This window comes from Eubalaena glacialis, chromosome 15, assembly GCF_028564815.1.
Source record: "Eubalaena glacialis isolate mEubGla1 chromosome 15, mEubGla1.1.hap2.+ XY, whole genome shotgun sequence".
Classification (NCBI taxonomy): Eukaryota; Metazoa; Chordata; class Mammalia; order Artiodactyla; family Balaenidae; genus Eubalaena; species Eubalaena glacialis.
Window position 1 is genome coordinate 93256608 of NC_083730.1, and position 20382 is coordinate 93276989.

Sequence of the window (20382 nt, forward strand, 5' to 3'; positions counted from 1 at the left end):
ACCTGATGGGGGAAAGGGACAGGCAGAACTTTTTGTCCTGCAATTTTAAGTGCAATCATGAGAGGACATCCTGGAGGCCCCGGGACAGCCCTGGTGGGGGTGTGCTGCTTCTCAGCTCCGGCCCTGGAGTGTGAAAGCCGCTGTGGACAGTACATAAACTGAGGGGTGTGGCCGTGTGCCAATAAAACTTTATTTATAAAAATAGGCGAGGGGCCGCGGGTCATCGTTTGCTGACCCCTGCCTTAGAGCAACACAAGAGGTGCCTGGCCCCCGGTGAGCCGCTAGAACAGGGTGCCTCCCTGGACGGCCGACCAGCTCTGGCTCCTGTGGACGAGACATCAGGTCTGTATGGTTTAATCACTCTTTACTGGACTGAAGCAGTCACGTCAGTCTCCTCGCACGAGCGCTGCCGGGGGGGTGTCTTTGAGGCCACTGCAGCTGCTGTCCCCATCCCCCCTCACCAGCCAGGGAGAGCCCTGCTCCGCTCGGTTTAGATGGAGGTGGTCACCAGGGCAGCCCCGCCAAGGGGCGGAGAGGTCAGGAGCTCGGAGTTCACAGGGGGCTGTTGCTGCCTGGGGGATGGACGGGAGCTTCAGCACATGCAAGGAGGTGGCCACTGGCGGCTCGACAGGAATACCGTAGAAAAGGCACGTGATTCGGATCTGGAGTTGGCGGTCAGCTGATGCGCTCAGGCAGAGCCGCCAGCTGCGGGGGGTCCGTGCTCCTGGAGCGGGGGAGGTCCCCATGTCCCCAGGACCCGCCGGCAGCTGAGGACAGGTTCCCCCCCCCCGAGGTGGTGCGGGCACGGCCAGGGCCCTCTGGGTTCCAGTGGTGGGCTAAGTGGGAGGGGCCCCACGCCTGCCCCAGGTCCTCGGGGTCTGCGCTGGGGCGGGGGCACAGGGTGAGCCTGGGGGTCAGTGCCGCCCTGGCTGGATCCAGTTTCTGATGGTCCACTTCTGCCCCGAGCACCTCTGCACCACCAGCCGCAGCCCGAAGTTGGCGTCCTTGGACATCTCCACCTCCAGGCACCGGCCCGTGTCTCTGCTCACGATGGGACCGCCCTGCATGGGAGGGAGACCCAGTCAGCCTGGGGGTCCCATCGCAAGAGCTTCCAAGGAGTGGGGGTGATACCAAGGCCAAGCAGGTCACTGCACGGCCACCTGAGACTCGGGGTCCTGACTCTCCCAGTCCCTCTGTCCCCCATCCCTTGGTCCCTCCTGACCCTCTGTTCCCCCGTCTCTGTCCTCAGTGACCTTCTGTCCCCCATCCCTCTGTCCCTCCTGATCCCCATCCCCCATCCCTCTGTCCCCCAATCCCTCTGTCCTCCCACCCCCGCCCCCATCAGCCATCTCCCTTCTCCTGGAGTCCCAGGAGTGATCAAGACAATGGACGCCAGGGCCCCTGAGACGGGCGTTTCCCCCAGAATGCCTCCCTGACCCCTGGCACGTCTGATTTGCCCATCGGTCACCTCTGCAGGCCCTCTGGTCCCCCAAACATCAAGGGCCCTGGCCCAAACCCAAGGACCCCCAAGCTCATGTCCTATATGTTCTCTATCCTTCCCCAGACAGGTCCTTCCCATGCACTCTGGCCCTCAGCGTCCTGGCCCCACACATGGCCTCCTGGGGACCGCTGATCTCGTTGGCTCCACTGAGACAGTGACAGCTAACCCCTGCAGCCTCTCCTGTGACCGGGAGCCCCCAGACAGGACGCACACACATCTGTCCCAGGGTCTCCTGCGTGGGAGGAGTTGGGTCGATTTCAACAAATCTCTGGGGAGTCCAGTCTGGCCCCACTTGGCCAGCAGCTGGGGCGGGGCTTCCGGGGCAGTCAGACCCCATCCCTCTGCCTAAAGCCCCTCCCCAGGAGGCCAGAAGAGGCAGCCACGGGGCTGTGAACAGCCCGGCCCTTCCCTGGCTGTGGCTGCAGGCAGGTCCCCTAACGTCCGTGAGGGGGTCACGTGGGAGCAGCTGGCCCAGCCCCCGAACCCTGCAGCCCCCGCTGCCCTCAGCTCCCCACAGGCTGGTCCAGCGCCCGGGGTCCCAGCAGCCCGCTGACCTGGGTGAAGTCCCACAGCCGCTGCGCTGGCCGGGCCACGTCCTCACACTTTCTCAGGGCGGGCGTGCGGCCCCTGCCGTCATCCACCAGGCACTTGGAGTCGGGCAGGAAGGCGGTGGAGCCCAGGGGGCCCAGCTGCAGCAGGCCCTCGGCGCTGTACCGCACCAGCTGGGGAGAGGCGCGGAGCGGGGCGCGTGGGCGGGGGCCGCCCTCCCCCCCAGGCCCTGGAGGGAGTAGGTGGGGCATGGCGGGCGGGGCCAGCCGGGTCACCGGGGGCCAGCCTTGCTGGGGAGGGGCCGGGCCCCGAGGAGTCCCTTCGGCCCCAGGGCGCCGGGGAGGCCGTGTGCGGGGAGCCCACGGGGGACGCCTTCCGGTGGCCCCGCGGTGCCAGCCCCCTTTCTTCCACAAATCCCCCCAGCAGGATGCTCCTGGACTCCTTCCCCGGAGCTCTGCTCGGACCCCTCCCTCCATGGGGCCCAGAGCCTCGGCCTCAGACGAGGAGGACTTCCCACGTGCCCCGGGCCGCCCATCTGCCCTCGAACCGGAGGCCGCCCCAAGTTCACGGTTCCAGGTCACGTCATTTGTCAAACACCAGCTAAGTAACACCTGAGCGCTCACGAGGAAACCAGTGCCCTAGATTCCTCCGCTCCCCGGCTGTGTGGCTTTGGGCAAGTCACGTCACCTCTCTGTGCCTCGGTTTCCTCATCTGTGAGCGGGAGATGATGACAGTGCCTGCCTGCCAGGGCCACCGTGAGGAAGCCACGGGCGTGTGGAGCGCAGGCTGAGCACAGCAGGTGCCGGTGTCGGTCAAGTGCTTCTCTCCTCTCCTTTCTCTCCCATAAGAGTGGGTGCGTGCAGACACACACACTCTGCTGTGTTTTCCAGTACAATCTGATGGCACAGCACCTCCCCTGCATGTTCGCGCAGCCCTGCGACTCTGACACCCCTGCTGAGCATGGGGCCCACGTTCTCTCCCGCGTCCTCCTGGGGGCGGCGTGTGAACATCGCGGAAGTGGTGCCGCCCGACTCCGGGGCTGGGCGTAAACGCGCATGACACCTCCCACGTCTCCTGGGACGACCGTCCTCGGCATCACCGCTCCAAGGTGAGGAGGCCCGAGCAGCGGGGGGAGGCCGTATGGGGAGGGGCCGAGGCCCCGAAGCGGCCAGCCCATGGCGGCTCAGAGGTGGCCTCACCAGCCTGCCGGGTGGCCTGGGCAGTGCCGTGCAGACGGTGGGTCCTGCTGCAGACTTGTGAGCAAAATAAAGACTGTGGTCCTTGCGGGCCATTCTTTCTGGGGACAGGTGGTCACAGATATGCTCGTGTCCCTTCTCTGTAAACTTTCTGAAGCCACGGAAGTTTGACTATAGGGCCCGCAGCCCCTGAAATGTCCAGCACAAGCTCCAAGCCGGAGCCCCTGCCACCTGTAGCTTCAGCCTCGCAGGTAAGAACCTGGCGGAGCTGGGGAGCGGGAGCCTCAGTGTCGGGGAGCCAGCACGGCCTGTGCTCAGGGAGTTCTGTCTCAGACGCCGAGCGGGGCAGTGAGCCGGGCTGGGAAGGGCTTCGGTGACCGTAGGCATTGCCGCTGGCTTGTGGGGAAGCTGTGTACTTTTAGAGATGCGTTCTGATATACTCCAAGGTGAAAGGACCTGATGCTTGCAACTTGCTTTAAAATGACTCAGAAAAAAATAAATGATGCAAATACAGCCCGATCTGAACACCACTGCATCTGGATCCGGGTGGAAAACCATGTCTGTGAAGGGCAGGGAAAAAGCATGTGTGCTTCATGAATACTGCTGCACGTTTTTTTCCTTCTTTTCCCTCCATAAACCTTTAAAAAGCTAAAAATTTTTCTTTGGCCAGCAGGCTGCTGTTTGTTGACCCCATGAGTGTGTGGTTGGTCATCTGAAGACTTTCCTACTTTTCTGGAAGTTTGAAAATGGTCAGAATAAAACCTGACAAGTTAAAGGAAGGGCCTCCTAACAACCCCCAGGCTATGTCGAGCCCAGCCCAGGAGGGGTCCCATGCCCACACGGAGGTGGACGCGCCTGCCCCGTGTCCCTCTCACTCACACTGGTCAGGCCAGTGCAGCGGACAGAGGACAGGGGGCTGGGCCCCAACGTGAGGGGTCCATGCACTGGTCTGTGTCTGCTCCCTGAAGACTGTTTACTAACCATCTGTACGTGTGCAGATTTTGGTCCGAGACTGGCTTTCTTTATGTTGTAGGCTGAACTGTTTCCCCCCAAAAGTCATGTTGAAGTCCTAACCCCCTGGCACCTGTGAATGTGACCTTATTTGGAAATAGGGTCATTGCAGAAGTGCTCAAGGTAAGATGAGGTCATACCGGGTTAGGGCGGCCCTAATCCAACATGACTGGTGTCCTGATAAGGAGAGAAAACAGAGACACAGGGAGAAGGCAGGGTGAAGACCCTCACAGGCCACACGATGACGGAGGCAGAGCCTGGAGGGATGCGGCCACCAGACAAGAACTGTGGGACCACCGGGGTGGGAAGGGCGGCCCTAGACCCTCAGGAGGGATCACAGCCCTGCCCATGCCGTGATTTCAGATTTCTGGTCTCCAGAGCTGAGAGAATAAACACCTGTCATTTAAACTGGTTCCCAGTTGGCCCCAAGACACTAACACAGCCGGGGATCGGGGTTTGGGGATGTAGCTTGTCCCCGTGAACGCTTCAGCAGCCTCCACTGAGACCAAACAGACTGAGGTCATTTGCAAAGGAGACACCACTGCGGGCGCGTCCGGCCTGGTGGGCACATGGGTCCATCCGACCTCTCCGTGGGGCGCGGCCCCGTGGGCTGGCCTCCCCGTCCACCTGCGTCCACGTCCACCCCGGTTCCAGCAGCGAGGCCGCTTCTGCCGGCCGCCCCAGGGTCCACCCTCGGGGCGGGGCTCCCCCAGGCGTGGCGCGGGGTCCTTGGAACACCCACCCTCACTCAGCCACGTGATTCGCTGCCCCAGACACCTCCGAGGCTGGCCCCGCGCTGCCTCTCTCCACAGCAGGACTCGCTAGGAAATGACCACCGTCCACCCAGCCACCTGGAGTCGCAGAGGAGCAGGGCATGTCCGGCGACACCCCACAGACGTGGCCTCTCACCTCAGGTCTGTGCCGGCCAGAGGATTCCCCCCCTGCAGCTGAGGGCCCAGCAAACTGGATTTCTTCCGGGAGGCCACGTTTGCACCTCGATGGGTGATTCTGCTTCGCTCTCTTAAGGCAAGGCCATGTGCCAGCGGGGGTCCTGTGAAGAGGCTGCAGGGGTGCCAGGGGAGCACGGTCTTCTCCGTCGTCACAGGCTTGGCACCTCGCACCTGCGATGGGCCCCTGCGCAGCTGTGTGGATGTGTCAGCACCCGTGGATGTCCCAGAGCGGGAGCAGGTTCAGAGAGCCTCAGGGGGGCCGAGTGTCATTTCGGGGGTTAATTTAAGTAACACCCACTGAGAAGAAGCCTTGTCATTGCGAACAGAAGGCGGATTCCCTGGGATTGGAAACACCAGGCTCCGCGTCGGGGTCCAGCACACCAGCACCGCCAGGAGCTCTGGAAGCATACCTGCCTGGGGTCTGGACACCCGCCTGGGTGTTTTTAAAGCCCTCCAGGTGATTCTGGGCTGGAGCATCTCTTGGTAGGCATTCAGCTGAGAAGAACTGGTGGTTAATGTGATACTTCCTGGGCTACGTCTACACTGTGGCTACCATATACCCTCATTTTCCACTTCAGTCCACGCAGCAGCCCTGAGAAATAGGTACCATGATCATCCCATCAATGGATAGGGAAACTGAGGCACAGGTGTCAGGTGAGTCGCCCAAAGCAAAGCCGTTGCTCTCAATTTACCCAGGGCCTGAGCTCACAGCCTGCACAGCATCAGAATGCCCCGGCAGGCCCGCCTCTGCCCCCCGGGAGCCGCCTCCACCTGTGTTCGGGGCTGTGTCCCTCAGGAACATCACTGCCACCCCTACCTGGGAGGACATCCCGTGGCAGGGGTACAGGATGGCACGGTCATCGTCTTCTGCCCCCTGGTCCAAGCAGTAGCCGCTGGCTTTGCTGTTTCTCACCTACGACCAGAAACCAAAGGAGAGGCCCCATCACAAGGGCCCTAAAGGCAGAGGCCGGCTAGAGGGAGCTTTACCCATCTGTCCCCTGCCCAGGGTCTGCGGGCTCAGGAAGGGGTGGCCCTCCTGGGATAAGAGGAGGAGGAGGGGGAGGGGGAGGGGAGAAGAGGGAGGGGGAGGGGAGAAGAGGGAGGGGGAGGGGGAGGGGGAGGGGGGAGGGGAGAAGAGGGAGGGGGAGGAGGGAGGGGAGGAGGAGAAAGGGGGGAGGGGAGGGGAGGGGGGGAGGGGGAGGGGGAGGGGGAGGGGAGAAGAGGGAGGGGGAGGAGGGAGGGGAGGAGGAGAAAGGGGGGAGGGGGAGGGGAGGGAAGAAGAGGGAGGGGGAGGGGAGAAGAGGGAGGGGGAGGGGAGAAGAGGGAGGGGGAGGGGGGAGGGGAGGGGAAAGGGGGGAGGGGGAGGAGGAGAGGACAGGACAGTGCTCTGGCCGGCGGGCTGGCTGCGGAGTGACTGGCTGGGCTCCTCGGAAGGGATGACCATGCCTGGCTCTGGGGGAGACATGGACGGATGTGCCTCCCGTGCATGTGTGTGTGTGCGTGTGCGTGCGTGTGTGTGTAGACCCCGCCACCCTCCTCAGGTGAAACTCGCCACAGAAGCGGTAGCCTTGGGAAACAGCGAGGAGGGCCTGGCTGGCTCCCAGGAACGGCCTCCCCACATTCACGCCTTTTGCCGCGTGACTGCACCTCTTCCCGTCAATGGGGGTGTGGGGGCTACTCCCAGAGCCCCCGAGTCTGGTCTGGCCTGGAGGCTTGCTCAGCCAATAGACGCAACAGAGATGGCTGTGTGCAGCTCTGAGCCTCAGGACACCTGCAGCTCCCACTCTGCCTTGAACCCTGACTCTACCCTGAGAACAAGCCGAGCTGCCTGCTGGGGGTGACAGACGTGTCACCTGCACCCCAGTGCCCTGTTGACAGCCAGCCACCCTCCAGGTGTGTGGGTGAGCCTGTCCCCAGAGACCTGATGTCAGACTGGCTGAGGTCAGCTCAGCCTGCCCCAGGTCAGGGCTACCTGGATGACCCTTAGACTTGTGAGCAAGCACAGAGGCTTACTGCGTGAACCCTTTGTGTTTTAGGGATGTTTGTTTGGCAGCACTAACTAACTGAAACAGCACTCCCACCCCAAGAGGTAGCACAGGTTTGAACGTTGTCAGCTGGCAAAGTTCCTAATGTTACAGCTTCTGTGGGTGGGTGACACATGAATTTGACTCAACGTGGTCAGGAGCAGGCAGGGCAGCCTGGGAGAGGCTGGGAGGACAGTGGTCTCCTGCCCACACCACTGATGCATCAGTGGTGCTCCCTGTCACGTGGGAAACCTCTGTGTCCAGAGGAGTGGGAATCTGGCTTGGGGGTGGACCAGGAGCTCCAGGAACGGACAGGCCATCTGGGATTATCCCCCGCCCCCTGGTATCACTTCTGCTTGGCCCACCTAAGTTCATGCATTCCTTCGCCTCGGGGAGCCTGGGTCCCCGTGGAGGAGCTGAGGCCTGGGGTAGGGGGAGGCCCGTCCCCCAGCACAGACCAGGACGAGTGGGCAGGAACGCGGTGCCCTCCCCTGGCTTTAAGGAGAGGTGTGCGTGACCGTGCACTTGGGGGCCGGTGCAGACAGGTGGGTCTTCCCACAGCTGGTGCCTGTACCGGTGTGAGTCTGTGTGTCCTTCTGTCGTGCACTCACATGCAGGTATTGTGGCACACAAACACGGCTGTGTGTATGAATGCATCCATGTGCAGGCCTCTGCGCATATGTACTCACGTGTTCACGTGTCATTTTGTCTCAGTAACAAGTATTTGTACCATGCAGGGCAGGCAGCTTGGGTGGGGTCTGCATACACAAGTGAAGATGTACAGGTAGCTTTTTGTGTGTCTGTGAGCAACACTGTGTGCAAATGCACACTTCTGTGTCTGTGTGCACTTACACACATATGCATGTTTGCACGGATCAATGCATGTGCATGAGGGCATGTATAAACACATGTGTGCGACACAGATACAGATTCACACACGTGTCTGAATCTACTTTGTGTACCTCGGTATGCAGGCACGAGTGTGTGTCCCTGCGGCCCTTACACTGGTGTGTGCCACGTGCGTGTGAGTGTGCCCGTGCGCTCTGCTGGCTGCTGTCTGTGAACGTGCGCCAGGGGACAGGCCAGGGCGCCGGGACGTGGGGCGCAGGTGTGGGGTGCAGGGTGCAGCCATCGCTCGGAGGCGGTACCTCTCCGTACGTGAGCGTGTCGTTGTAGGTCCTCATCTCCGGGTACACGTTGTCCAGGTACCACTTGAAGCTGTGGCACTTCAGCCTCTGGCGCAGGGCCAGCCGCTCGGACACGTCCCCGAAGTCCACGCCGGGGTTCTGCGAAGCCGGAAGCGAGGCGGGACGGGCGCTGCGGTGTGCAGAGCCCGCACCAGCCAGGCCTCTGCCTGGGGGTTGGGGGGAGCCCCAGGACCTGCAGGCCCCCCATCCCAGGAGCGTGCCCGCGCTCAGGGCTTCCCGGCCCCGAGCCTCGTCTGGGGGCCTTCTGCCCTCCCAGGCCCCTGGAAGGTCCAGGGCAGCAGGGCCGATGGGAAAGGCCTGGCACCTCCGGCCTGTTTGCAGCAGGAACAGCCGGCCTGGACAGACGGCCACCGGCGGTGTGTGTGGGCCAGGCTTGTGGCACCCTGCGCCCTCCGAGGGAAAGACCTGCCCTCAGCCAGCTCCCGGGAGGTGACTTCAAACATCCTGAGTATTGTTTACGGGGGCCAGGCCAGGTCGTCTGTGCTACGGGATGATCTATGGGGGTCGCTGCAGGGGCTGGAGACCAAGGCCGGCCACGTGGAGGTCAGCCACGTGCACGTGAGCCCCAGTAAATTCTGGATGCTGAGGCTCGGGTGAGCTTCCCGGGTTGGTGATACGCTATACATATTGTCACACATTGCAGCTGGGAGAATTAAGCGCAATTTCTGTGACTCCCTGGGAGTCATATCCTTTCATTATAATAAACCACAGCCCCCATGTAACAGCTTTTCTGAGTTCTGAGTCCTTGTAGCCAAACACTGAACCTGAGGGTGGTCCTGGGGGCCCTGACACTCTGTGACAGGTTGGGGACGTGGGTGGGTTTGAGAAAGCCCCCTCCCCAAGGCCAGGTCCCCGAGGCTCTGATACCAGCTAAGGAAGGACTGTGGGCACACGTGTACGCCCAAGCCCCTTCTCCGGGCTGCCCCGCCCCCCAGGCGCTGGTTGGCACCCTCTGGCTCACACCCAGATCCTGCTTCCCGCCGGCCACAGGCAGACCCCTTGTACAGACCCCTCCTGCCCCCGCTCCCTGCAGGGCAGGCAGATCTGGCTGCAGACACCACACGTGGGAGAAGCCGCCATCCCCACAGCAGGCGGGCCCTGAGAGCCTCGTGACAGGGTCCTGCGGAGGACCGAGTTACATTCCGGCTCTGCCTCTTTTCAGCCGCGCACCCACGTGTGCCTCAGTTTCCCAGTCCGCCGTGTGGAAGTGATGGGGTCATCATTACGGTCATCGTATCACCGTGGCCTCGTGCAGAACTGACTGGGGGAGGCTTCTGCGTGGCGAGGGGTAGGCTATGTGTCCTAGGAGGGGCTGTGGTCACCCTGGGGCAGCTCTCAGCGCAGCAGCGACTGCGACCCCGCATTGCCACGTCTGTAGCCGCTCAGGGGCTCACACCATGGAGGGAAGGAGCTCTCGTGGCGGGAGGGAGGCGTGCCGACCAGCGTCACAGCTGCTGGAAACGGGCTCTCCTTGGTGAAGGTCATGACGTTCCTGAGACTTGTCCTGGCTGAGCTGTCCAGGAGGCCCCCCTCGCGTGGCCGGGCTGCGCCTTGGAGGACCCCCGAGGCTGTCCCCGGGGGCAGCCCCCGCCCCCAGCCCTCCCCCTCCCCACCCGGTCCGCCAGCTTACGCTCATGGGGATGTTCCAGGCCATGTATACGTGGGACTTGAAGCTGTCCATCCACACCTCGGCCGCCCGCAGGGCGTTGCGCTTCGCGTAGTAGTCAATGTCGTTGTTGTAGGGCTTCTTGGTACGCTCGATGTGGGCCACGCGGGAGCAGGGCAGAACCTCCATGCTGCCGCCGCACTGCCACACCTGTGGGGACCCGGGCCTGGATGGCAGGCCCGCCCCTCCCGGCAGCCCCCGGGGCCAAGGGCACCATCCTGCCTCCCCGCATCCCCTGCTCGCCGTCCCCGGGACAGGCCTTCCAGAGGGCAAAGAGGCCTGGCCGCCTGGGCCATTCCAGCGGAAGACGCCAAAGAGAAGCCGTGGCCTTGGGTTAAGCCCACCAAAGCCTGGGGGCAAGGCTGCCTCCCCTTCTGGATTTCCCACCGAATTTCATTTCTCTTGCACGTTCCACAATCTAAACAATGGAGGGATTTTTCCTGACATCCTGACAATTCATTATTATCCCTTTCCTATGGTCCCTGCCGCCACTCAGTGTTTGCTCTGGGCCCAGAGCCTGGCCTGAGAGGGGTTACTTCCCACCAGCAGCTGTCCTCCCCACCAGCTGGAAGAACCGACCTACAATCTAATTTTAAAAGAGCAGCTTGCGGGACTTCCCTGGTGGCGCAGTGGATAAGAATCCACCTGCCAACGCAGGGGACACGGGTTCGAGCCCCGGTACAGGAAGATCCCACATGCCGCGGAGCAACTAAGCCCGTGCACCACAACTACTGAGCCTGCACTCTAGAGCCCACGAGCCACAACTACTGAGCCTGCACTCTAGAGTCTGCATGCCACAACTACTGAGCCCACATGCCACAACTACTGAAGCCTGTGTGCCTAGAGCCCGTGCTCCGCAACAAGAGAAGCCACTGCAATGAGAAGCCTGCGCACCGCAATGAAGAGTAGCCTCTGCTCGCTGCAACTAGAGAAGAGAGCCCCTGTGCAGCAATGAAGACCCAATGCAGCCAAAAATAAAATAAATAAAATTTTAAAAATCTATAAAAAAAAAAAAAGAGCAGCTTGCTATGCAAACAGTGCTTCAAGCACCCCAGACACAGTCTCGGTCTAAAGGAAAAGTTTAAACAAACAGCTGTTTTCTCTGCAAATAAGGCTCCCCAAAGTCCCTAACTGCTAGAACCCTCACTTGTAATAGAAATGTTATCTTGCATCAGGATCTCCTTTCATGCCTGCTTGCTTCTGCACTGCTTCACCTAACAAAACTTAGCCTTACTAGGCATGGGTTGTGTTAGTCTATTCTATTCTACCCCATCCTATGCAATCCTACCTGTGCCATGAGGCGCCCAGATATTTGGTTCACACAGCTCTGGGCATGTCCAGGAGCATGTTTCCAGGTAAGATGAACACAAGTTGGTGGGCTAAGTAAAGCAGATTGCCCTCCTCAGTATGGGTGGGCCCCAACCAATCAGTTGAAGGCCTGAACAGAACAAAAAGGCTGAGGGAGGGACAATTCACTCTCTTTGCCTGACGGTCATCGAGCTGGGACGCTGGTCTTCTCCTGCCTTCAGACTTGGTCTGGAACCACACCCTCAGCTCTCCTGGGCCTCTAGCTTGCCAACTGCAGGTCTTGGGCTTCTGAGCCTCTGTAACTGTGTGGGCCAATTCCTTATCATCTCTGGAGAACCCAGACTAATGTCCTACCCTATCCTATCCCACCCCGCCCCATCTCACTAAAAAAATGCTGGTGCAACCCACCAGGTTGACTTCACCATGAACAACTCAGTCTGATCAACCTGGCCCAAGCTCTCTTCGGTCAGATTCTTACCCCTAAGCCTCTTCTAATTCAGACATTTTGGAGGTGCCAGGCATGTGCTAAGCACCTTACTCGCCTCATCTCACTCAACCCACCACGACCCAGGAAGGACGGGTACCACAGGCAATGTTCTCCTCACTGTACAGAAGAAGATACCGAGGGTCAGAGAGGTTAAGCCAGTCACACGAGCTCACGGGACCTGACCAGGCCTGACTGATCCCACAGCCTCTTAATGTCAATGCTGTGCTGCCCACACCTCCCACACACAGACACTGTCTTCTGGAAACTGTTGTCTTTTATAGTTGAAATATAACATCAGTTCACAAACATTTGTCCATGCAGCCACAGTTGAAAGTTGTCATTTCTTTTTTTTTTTTAATAATTTTTATTGAAATATAGTTGATTTACAATGTTGTGGGTTTTTTTTTTTTTTTGGCTGCGTTGGGTCTTTGTTGCTGCGCGCAGGCTTTTCTCTAGTTGCGGCGAGGGGGGCTACTCTTCGTTGTGGTGTGCGGTCTTCTCATTGCCGTGGCTTCTCTTGTTGTGGAGCACGGGCTCTAGGCGCGCGGGCCTCAGTAGTTGTGGTGCGCGCGCTCAGTAGTTGTGGCTCGCGGGCTTAGTTGCTCCGCGGTGTATGGGATCTTCCCGGACCAGGGATCAAACCCGTGCCCCCTGCATTAGCAGGCGGATTCTTAACCACTGCACCACCAGGGAAGTCTGAAAGTTGTCATTTCTTATCACAGAGAGGATGGGCCTTAATTCACTTCCTATTGCCCCAGTTATTAGACATTTAGATTTTCCTCCTGTAGTTTCTTCACTGTTAAGATCAAGGCTGTACTCCACATTAGAAACACTTTTTTGGGCTAAACCGTCACTGTAAGTTGGCAGGCACAGGTACTTTAAGCTAAAGTCTTGCTGACAAGTACAGCTGGGTGTTTCTCAGTCTTGGGCATGGATTTCACTCCGTGGGTCCCTCTGGCCTCTTGTCTAGGCTTCTTCAGCCTAAACGTTCTCCCTTACGCCCAGTTTAAGTGGCGCCGGCTTCATCAAGGCCCACTCCTCCCAGATAGCGACTGTACAGTGGCCTTGATGCCTTGGGGCTCCAGCCTGAATTTCCAGAACCCACTTTGGGGCCCATGAGGAGGGAGGCTTGAGAAGCGGGGCTGGCTTCACGGGAGGCATGGAAGGCAGAGCCTGCTAGAGCTCACAGCAACTAGAGGCCGCCCTCATTTCCTGGGGCCGCATAACGAGGACCACAGACCAGGTGTAAACAACAGACACATTCTCTCACAGCCCTTGAGGCCCCGCTCCCTCCGAGGCTCCAGGGGAGGGTCCCACCTCCCTCTCCCAGCTTCTGGTGGCCCCAGGTGCCCTTGGCTTGTGGCCCCATCCCTCCCGTCACGCGGCCTCCCCCGCTGTGGGTCTGTGTCTCAGGTTCCGCTCTCCTCTCTCGGGTAAGGACAGCAGCCATCAGATTTAGGGCCCACCCTAATTCCAGGAGGATCTCATCCTGAGACCTGTCACAGCTTCCAGGCAGAGGTCTCTGGGGCTGCCATTCACCCACCACAGACGCCAAGCCCCCGTCTCGGGGAAGAGGACGGCCCAGCCCTGCCTGCTCCCTCGGCCCTACTCTCTGCCCCCGGAAAGCAGAGGAAGACGGCAGGAAAATCTCGCAGCGGGTAACGGGCGGCCCCTCCTGACACCACCCACAGCTGGGATAAGAAATCACCTGAGCGAGGGAGGGGAGGCTGCCCGCTCCTCGTGGCTCACTGAGCACGTGCCCAGCACGCTCTCCCCTGGCCCGGCTCAGGGCCACTCGGGACCACTGCTTGGCACCCTGCAGGCTCAGCAGGCAGCATCCACGGGCTCCGCCCGATGGTGAGAACCGCGCATGCTCTGTATCAGAGACGCGGTGGATGCTTTCGCCCGGGTCCCGAGCGGCAGACGCGGTCTTGCTTCCACGTGGCGTTGCTTCCACGTGGCTGGAGGTGGGGCCGCAGGGGGAGGGCTGAGGGCGCTGCCCAACTCCCACCACTTCCGCTCACAGACCTCTGTCAAACCCCGGCGCGTGGCCCAGCTGCCCAGGAGGCTGGGAGCGCAGGTGGACACCTGGTGAGCCGGGAACCTTCCAGGAGGCCAAACACTGAAACAAACAGAGGAAGCAGGGCAAGCGCCTGGTCCCCCTGCCCATCCTCTGGCCACCGTCACCGCACGTTTCCTGAGGGGCCTCCCTGCCGTCCGTGCCTGCCTGGCCTCCACCCGGGGCCAGGGGTTCTGTCCAGCCGTTCAGTCCCCTGAATCTCCCAGGACTCGCCACCCCTCGCCCCTGCCCGTCTCAGAGCCCACCCCACACCCTGCCCAGGGCCTCTGTGCTGGCTGCTCCCTCTGGCGGGAACGCCCTCCCCGACCTCTGCCTGCCTGGCTGCCTCTCCACCTTCAACTCTGCTCGGATGTCACCTCCTCCGCGACTCCCTCCTTACCACCCCATTTACAGCGCAGCCTCTCAAGCCTCATTCCCTGGCCAGCCCTGTCTACCTCTGTGGCTTTTGTGTCCTTCTAACATGTGACACCGTTTACCTGCTGATTCCATGTTGTCTGTCTGCCCCACTAAAATGTAAGCCTTGGTCAGTGGGGTTTTCCATTGCTGCATTCCCAGCTGACAAAGCTGGACCAGGAGGTAACAGTGGGATGAAGATAAACCCCAACAAGGCCACGCGGGGCCGGCGGGGGATTAACCTCGGCCTCATTGGAGATGAAAATAAGAACTGAGGCTCAGAGACGTTAAGAAACACATACAGGGTCACACAGCTGGTTCGTGGTGGGACAGGGATTCAGAACCCTTGCACGAAGACCCTGAAGTTGCTGCTTCACCCACAGCTGTGAAAGGTGTCACGGGGACGATTCACATGATCTAAGTGCTCCTGTCACACCCACCCTGTGTCTCAACCACTAATTATCTCAATCGACTTCGTTAATTGCCACCCAAACAGAAACATCAAACAGGAGGCAGAGGACCAGGTGTCAGGCCTTCAGGCAGCTGCTTGGAGGGAGGGCGAAGGGCACAGGGGTGCAGGGTGGAGCCCACCCCACCCAGAGGGACCCCCGCCCCTCAGCCAGCAGATCTCCTCAGCTCCTGGAGCCTTGGTGCTGGTTTCTGAGGCTGGGATTCCAGAGCAGCAGCCTTTATACATAAGCCCTTCTCCTTAAAAAGTCCGGAAATAATGGTCCATCAGCAGGAATGCCAGTGAAGTTTTATTTACCCTCCAGCCGCCCTGGCAATGCGAGCCCGACAGGTGCCCCAATAGGAGCCGAGGGGCTGGGACCAGGACCCGGTGACAGGGGGACCGCGTGTGGCCTGGGGATGGCAGAGCGGGCGACAGGGCCTGAGTGCCTTCCCTCGAATCGACGCTCTTAGGACGTCCATCGTGAATCAAGCTGCCATTTCTCGTGGTTTCTTCCCCATCTTCTTCCTGCACCACAATGGTCAACACGACATTTCTGGAGAGCCCTGCTACTAAAAAGCCGGTGCTTCCTGAAACCTGAGCGGAAAAGGAGAACGGTCCCGGCCGCTTGGCGGGGGAGGCCACGTGTCTGTGCATCATCTGTATGGAGGTGCTTCTCTGGACTCAGTTCATTCCCTTGGCCGCGCAGCCCAGAAGCGTGGCACGCGGCCCCTCGCTGGCCCCGCCTCTCCGTGAGCCTTCCCGTGAGGGCCGAGGGACACGGAGGGGGACTGCCGCGCTGCCAGAGCAGGAGCTCCCCAGTCTGCTCTGCGGTAGCATCTCCTGGTGGAGGTTAAAATCCTCACCCCTGTTGACCGCATCAGAACTGATGGTCTGATGGTCGGGTCCCTGGGGCCCGAATCTGCACTCAGTGGGGGGGCCGTGCTGTCCCGGGGCCTCCTGGGGAGGCGGAAGGAGCAAGCCCCACGGTTATGTTTGGATATAGCTGAACACAGGGGCCTCTGCTGCTGCAACCAGGGTTTCCAACTGGGTCCCCCCAGAGAGGCGACGCGGCCTGCGGCTCGACCCTGCAGCGAGACCCGCAGGGCAGCCAGGTGGGTGGGAAAGGACACGCACGTGCGCGCACGCACGCCCGCCGCTGGGGACAGCTCGCCCTGTGGACATGCAGCTGTTCTGTGGAGCAGCCCCCTGCCCTGTGGAGGGGACTTCAGGAGGGACACCCAGGAGCCCCACGGGGCCTCTGCCGGAGCCCTAGGGCCCAGCGCGCCGGCCACTGGGACAGAAGGCAGCTCTGCGCTGACACATCTTGGACCCGAAATAAAGAGCTTCGGGCCCAGAGCAGAGACCCAGCCAATCTCAGGTCCGTTGGAGCTGGCGGCGCAGCAAACAACCGCAGCTGCTTCTCCAGACGCAGCCCTGGTCCCCGAGGGGGATGGAGAAGGAGTGGGGGTCGGACGTCTGCTCCCTGCTGCCTCAGGGTTGACCCCGAAGGCCTCAGGGGTCCCAGGGTCAAAGCTGGAGAGAGGCCGGGGCTGCTGCAGCTTCTCAGAGTGGTCTGGGGGCCGGTCAGCAGTGCTGATGGTCAGGCCCGGCCCGCCCTCCCTGATCAGAACTGAGAAGCGCCCCTGGGAGACCTGGCGGGAGGTGCCACGGCGACGGTAGAGCTCCTGTTTATGTATCCAATCCCACCACAAGTGGGCGCTGACTGGTGAAACAGTGCCGGATAACAGATAAACCGATAAACCACCAGGCTGCGGGAATTCCCTGGCGGTCCAGTGGTTAGGGTTCGGCACTTTCGCTGCCATGGCCCAGGGTTCAATCCCTGGTTGGGCAACTAAGATCCTGTAAGCCACGCAGCGTGGCCAAAAAAACCCCGAAAAACAAAACAAACAAACAAAACCAAACCACTGGGCTGGTCCACCAGCCTGGAAATGCAGGCAGTCTGAGCCTTCAGCCCCTCCCCAAACGTCTGTCCATCCTTCCTGTACTTTCAGAGAACCCGGGGAGCACCGCTGGTGTGGCCCAGCCTGATTCACGTGGCCACTGCCAGGCTGGATCAGGGCTGGGGACACCACCTCCTTCAGGATTATTCAGGAGAAGGATCACCCCAAAGGGCATTGGAAAAGAGAGCATTGATTCATGTGCCCAAATGCAAACATCCATGACCTATAATGCTGGCTCATTAGGAGACAGCTGGCCTGGGCTTGCACAGACTCGAGACAGGCCAGAGGCGAGCTATGCAGAGGGGAGAGGAGGGCTGGCCTGTGTAGTAACTGTGTCTTTTTTTTTTTTTGGTTGCTCCAAGCGGCCCGTGGGATCTTAGTTCCCCGACCAGGGATCAAACCCGGGCCCTCGGCAGTGAAAGCTCAGAGTCCTAACCACTGGACTGCCAGGGAATTCCCTTAACCGTCTTTCAAATTTCTTTATTCTGATACTTTGACATCTGGGACCTCGCTGACCCGGAGGGACGGCCTCTCCCAGGTTCCCGATTCCAGGAGGCTGTAAACCACTCACCTGAGCGCCCCTGTCACGTGTAACCCAGCCAGCCCGAGCCCCACCCCGACCCCCCTCTGTGGGCTCTCACACCCAGGGCAGGGCCAGCCCCGTGCCCCAGAGCCCCGGGAATGGCTCAGCCAGCCATTGCTGGGCTCCCCTGAGGCATCCTCCCCTGGGAAGCCCAGTAAAGGCTCTGACCCCGGTGCACCCCACCCTCTGCCTCCTGACCTCCCCGTGGCCCCTACTCCTGGGAGCCTCCCGTCAGTGGGCGTGGTCTCCTGACCCGCTGGCTGCTCCATACCTGAATAATAATAAAACAGCTGGCCAGGGCTGGCGGCTACCTGGGGGGCTGGGACAGCAGGTGACAGCGGGGCCTTAGACCCCAATGCCCTCTCAGCTTTCATCTCACAGAGCAGGGCGCGCCTGGTCACTCCACAGAGGCCCGTCCCCATTATTATTCTCCAGCTGCCCTGGAGGAAGATTCTGGCTGCTGGGCAAACTCAGAGTGTGCTGCTGGGAGAGCTGAGAAGCTGCTGGGAGAGCTGAGAAGCTGCTGGGAGAGCTGAGGTGCTGCTGGGAGAGCTGAGAAGCTGCTGGCTCCCGCGTGCGGGCCTGGGAGAAACTTCCGCTGGTGTTGGGCTTGCCAGCGTCCTCGTGACTGCTCTCTGGTCCAGCCTGTTTAAGGCCACTTGGGAGGGAATGATGCACAAACTCTGGCTCTCGGGGGTGCACACCCCAGTCAGGCGCCGTGGGCCCCGTCGGGGCCACTTTGGCAGAACAGAAGTCGTTAGTTTCACAGGCGACCTGCTCGGGACCCTCAAGTCTTTCTCCCGTGATTTGCAGGTGACACAGGGAGGCTTTCAGTACCACAAACCATCCCTGGCACGCGTCCTGAGCTGCAGCTGTATCCGCCCTGCCCGTGTGCTCAGAGACGCCTGGTGGCGGCCGACTCGCGGCTGTTCCGGCTGTTCCGCGGACTCTGCTGTGCGTCCAGGCGGGAAGGGCTCTCTGAGCGCGGCCCTCGGCTCCCGGTGACGCTGTTTCTTGGTCGCTGCCTCGGCTGGCGCGTGGACAGGCTCCCCGTCGTCCGGGGAGCTCGCTTTGCGATATCAGGATAGGCTGATCGCTCTAATCAGCAACCGGATTTCACTGGATCCGCACAGGAGTTCACGCCTGGCTTCCGTCTCAGCGCAGTGCAGGCAGCGGGGCACAGGCCGGGCGGCTCCACGCAGCCGCTGGGGACCCGGCACCTTCGCGGCGGCTCCGTGCTCTCCCAGCGGCTGTTGGATGGAGAAGGAGTGCGGCGCGGGGGCGAAGGACGACGTGGGAGGACGTCCCTGCTCAGGCCTGAGGGTGGAGCCGCCGCCCCCTCCCCGCATTGCCCCATCCGGGAGTGGGGGGGCGGGGGTGGGAGGCCACACCTAATGGGGCGGGGCGGTGCTGGACTCCAGGAAAGGGAGGCTTGCCATCACGCAGGGAGCTTTGCTGCAGGGGGCGGGGGAGGGGGAGGGGGAGGGGGAGGGGAGGGGGAGGGGAGGGGGAGGGGGAGGGGAGGGGAGGGGAGGGGAGGGGGAGGGGGGAGGGGAGAGAAGCAAAATGGAGGGGGGTGATCCGGCCTGCGTGGGAGACCCCGTGGAAGAGAAGGTGCACGTGCTGAGTGAAGGCTGGAGAAGCAAATGAGAGGTCCAGAACGGCCCACCTCCATTCATCCCTTCTAAGGGGCGTCTGTGCCACAGCTGGGGAGGGGCTGGCGTTTCCGAGGCTTCTCCCAGGGGGGCTTATCCGCGTGAGTCAATTCCTTGGTTGCGAACAAGAGGCACCGCAGCAGTATAACAGGCAGAGTGGGGAAGCCAGAGGTGGGGTGTGGGAGCCCAGCCTGGCGTCTCCTCGCTGCGCCGCCCTGCAGCCCTGAAGGGCATTTTCTATGGCAGGAGGAGGGCTCGTGGCAGATGTCGGTGGGTCCCCAGCCTTGCAGCACCCATTCCTGGCTTCCCCTCGCTGTGTCCCTGGCCTGCACTGGGCATCTTCCTCCTGAGATCCGTGTGGCCTCATCACCCCTCTGGGAAGGGGCTCCACAGTCCATGGGGCACGTGTTTTCTCTTCGGGCCGGTGAGCAGGGGACTCATTGGCCAGGCCAGAGGGAGCCTCAGGGGCTGAAGCTGATGTCTTTACTGAGTGTTATTCTGCGTTTAAAGCTGGCTTTGTCCAGGCGGTGCATTATGAGGAACATCTTCTTGAGTCTCTGGGCTTGTCGTCCTTGGGCTAGCCTGCGTTTGTAAATGGTGAGGACAACTTGGGGATAATTTAGTTCTTAACTCCTAGGTTTACATGTGATGAACACACACGTTTCCTTCTGGGTGTTGGGATCCACTGAACACGATAGAAGCTGGTTTTCACCTTGAAAATACTGAGGATGGGACTTTGCCTGTCAAGCTATGGCCAACATCTACTCAGGTTGGCCTCTCTCTTTTTTACCTTTGTAGTAATCCACGGATCCAAAACTGATCAAACTGCCCATCCATCCACCCATTCACTCATTGATAAACCCATTCATCCACCCGTCTACTCGTCCATCCATCCATCCACCACCTTTCCACCATCCACCAATCTATCCATCCACTCATCTATCCATCCATCCACCATCCATCCATCTACCCATCCATCCATCCATCCATCCACCATCCATCCATCCATCCACTCTTCCATCCACCCATCCACCCATCCATCCATCCATCCATCCATCCACCCACCCATCCACCCATCCATCCATCCTTCCATCCATCCACCCACCCATTCATCTGCATTAGTTCATACAATCAACATGACTCTAGGCAATGTGCAAAGCTGTATTAAGATCAGGAAATCAAACTGAGGGGTGAAGCAAGCTCAGTGTTCCTAGCCCAGGCCTCTAGGAAAAAGGTTGGATGCACCAGTGGTCCAGGCTGAGGCTGACAGGAACCCAGGCATCCTGCCTCACACCTGGCACATACCCAAGAGGTACCAACCATCATCTTTCTTTTGGCAGTACAGAGTTTCTGCCTTTA

General features: G+C 60.6%; 1 protein-coding gene across 1 annotated transcript in view; it reads right to left on the bottom strand.

Annotated features, from left to right (window-relative positions):
- Positions 1–241: 241 nt before the first annotated feature.
- The window catches only part of GALNT9 (polypeptide N-acetylgalactosaminyltransferase 9), a 70596-nt gene continuing 50455 nt past the window's right edge, over positions 242–20382 (bottom strand). The window contains exons 6-10 of the mRNA XM_061169359.1: positions 10070–10255; positions 8380–8517; positions 6025–6120; positions 2056–2223; positions 242–1061 (exon numbers count right to left, since the gene is read on the bottom strand). Coding sequence (XP_061025342.1) covers positions 915–1061; positions 2056–2223; positions 6025–6120; positions 8380–8517; positions 10070–10255 — 735 coding nt within the window. The 3' untranslated portion in view covers positions 242–914. The remainder of the gene's footprint in view (positions 1062–2055; positions 2224–6024; positions 6121–8379; positions 8518–10069; positions 10256–20382) is intronic.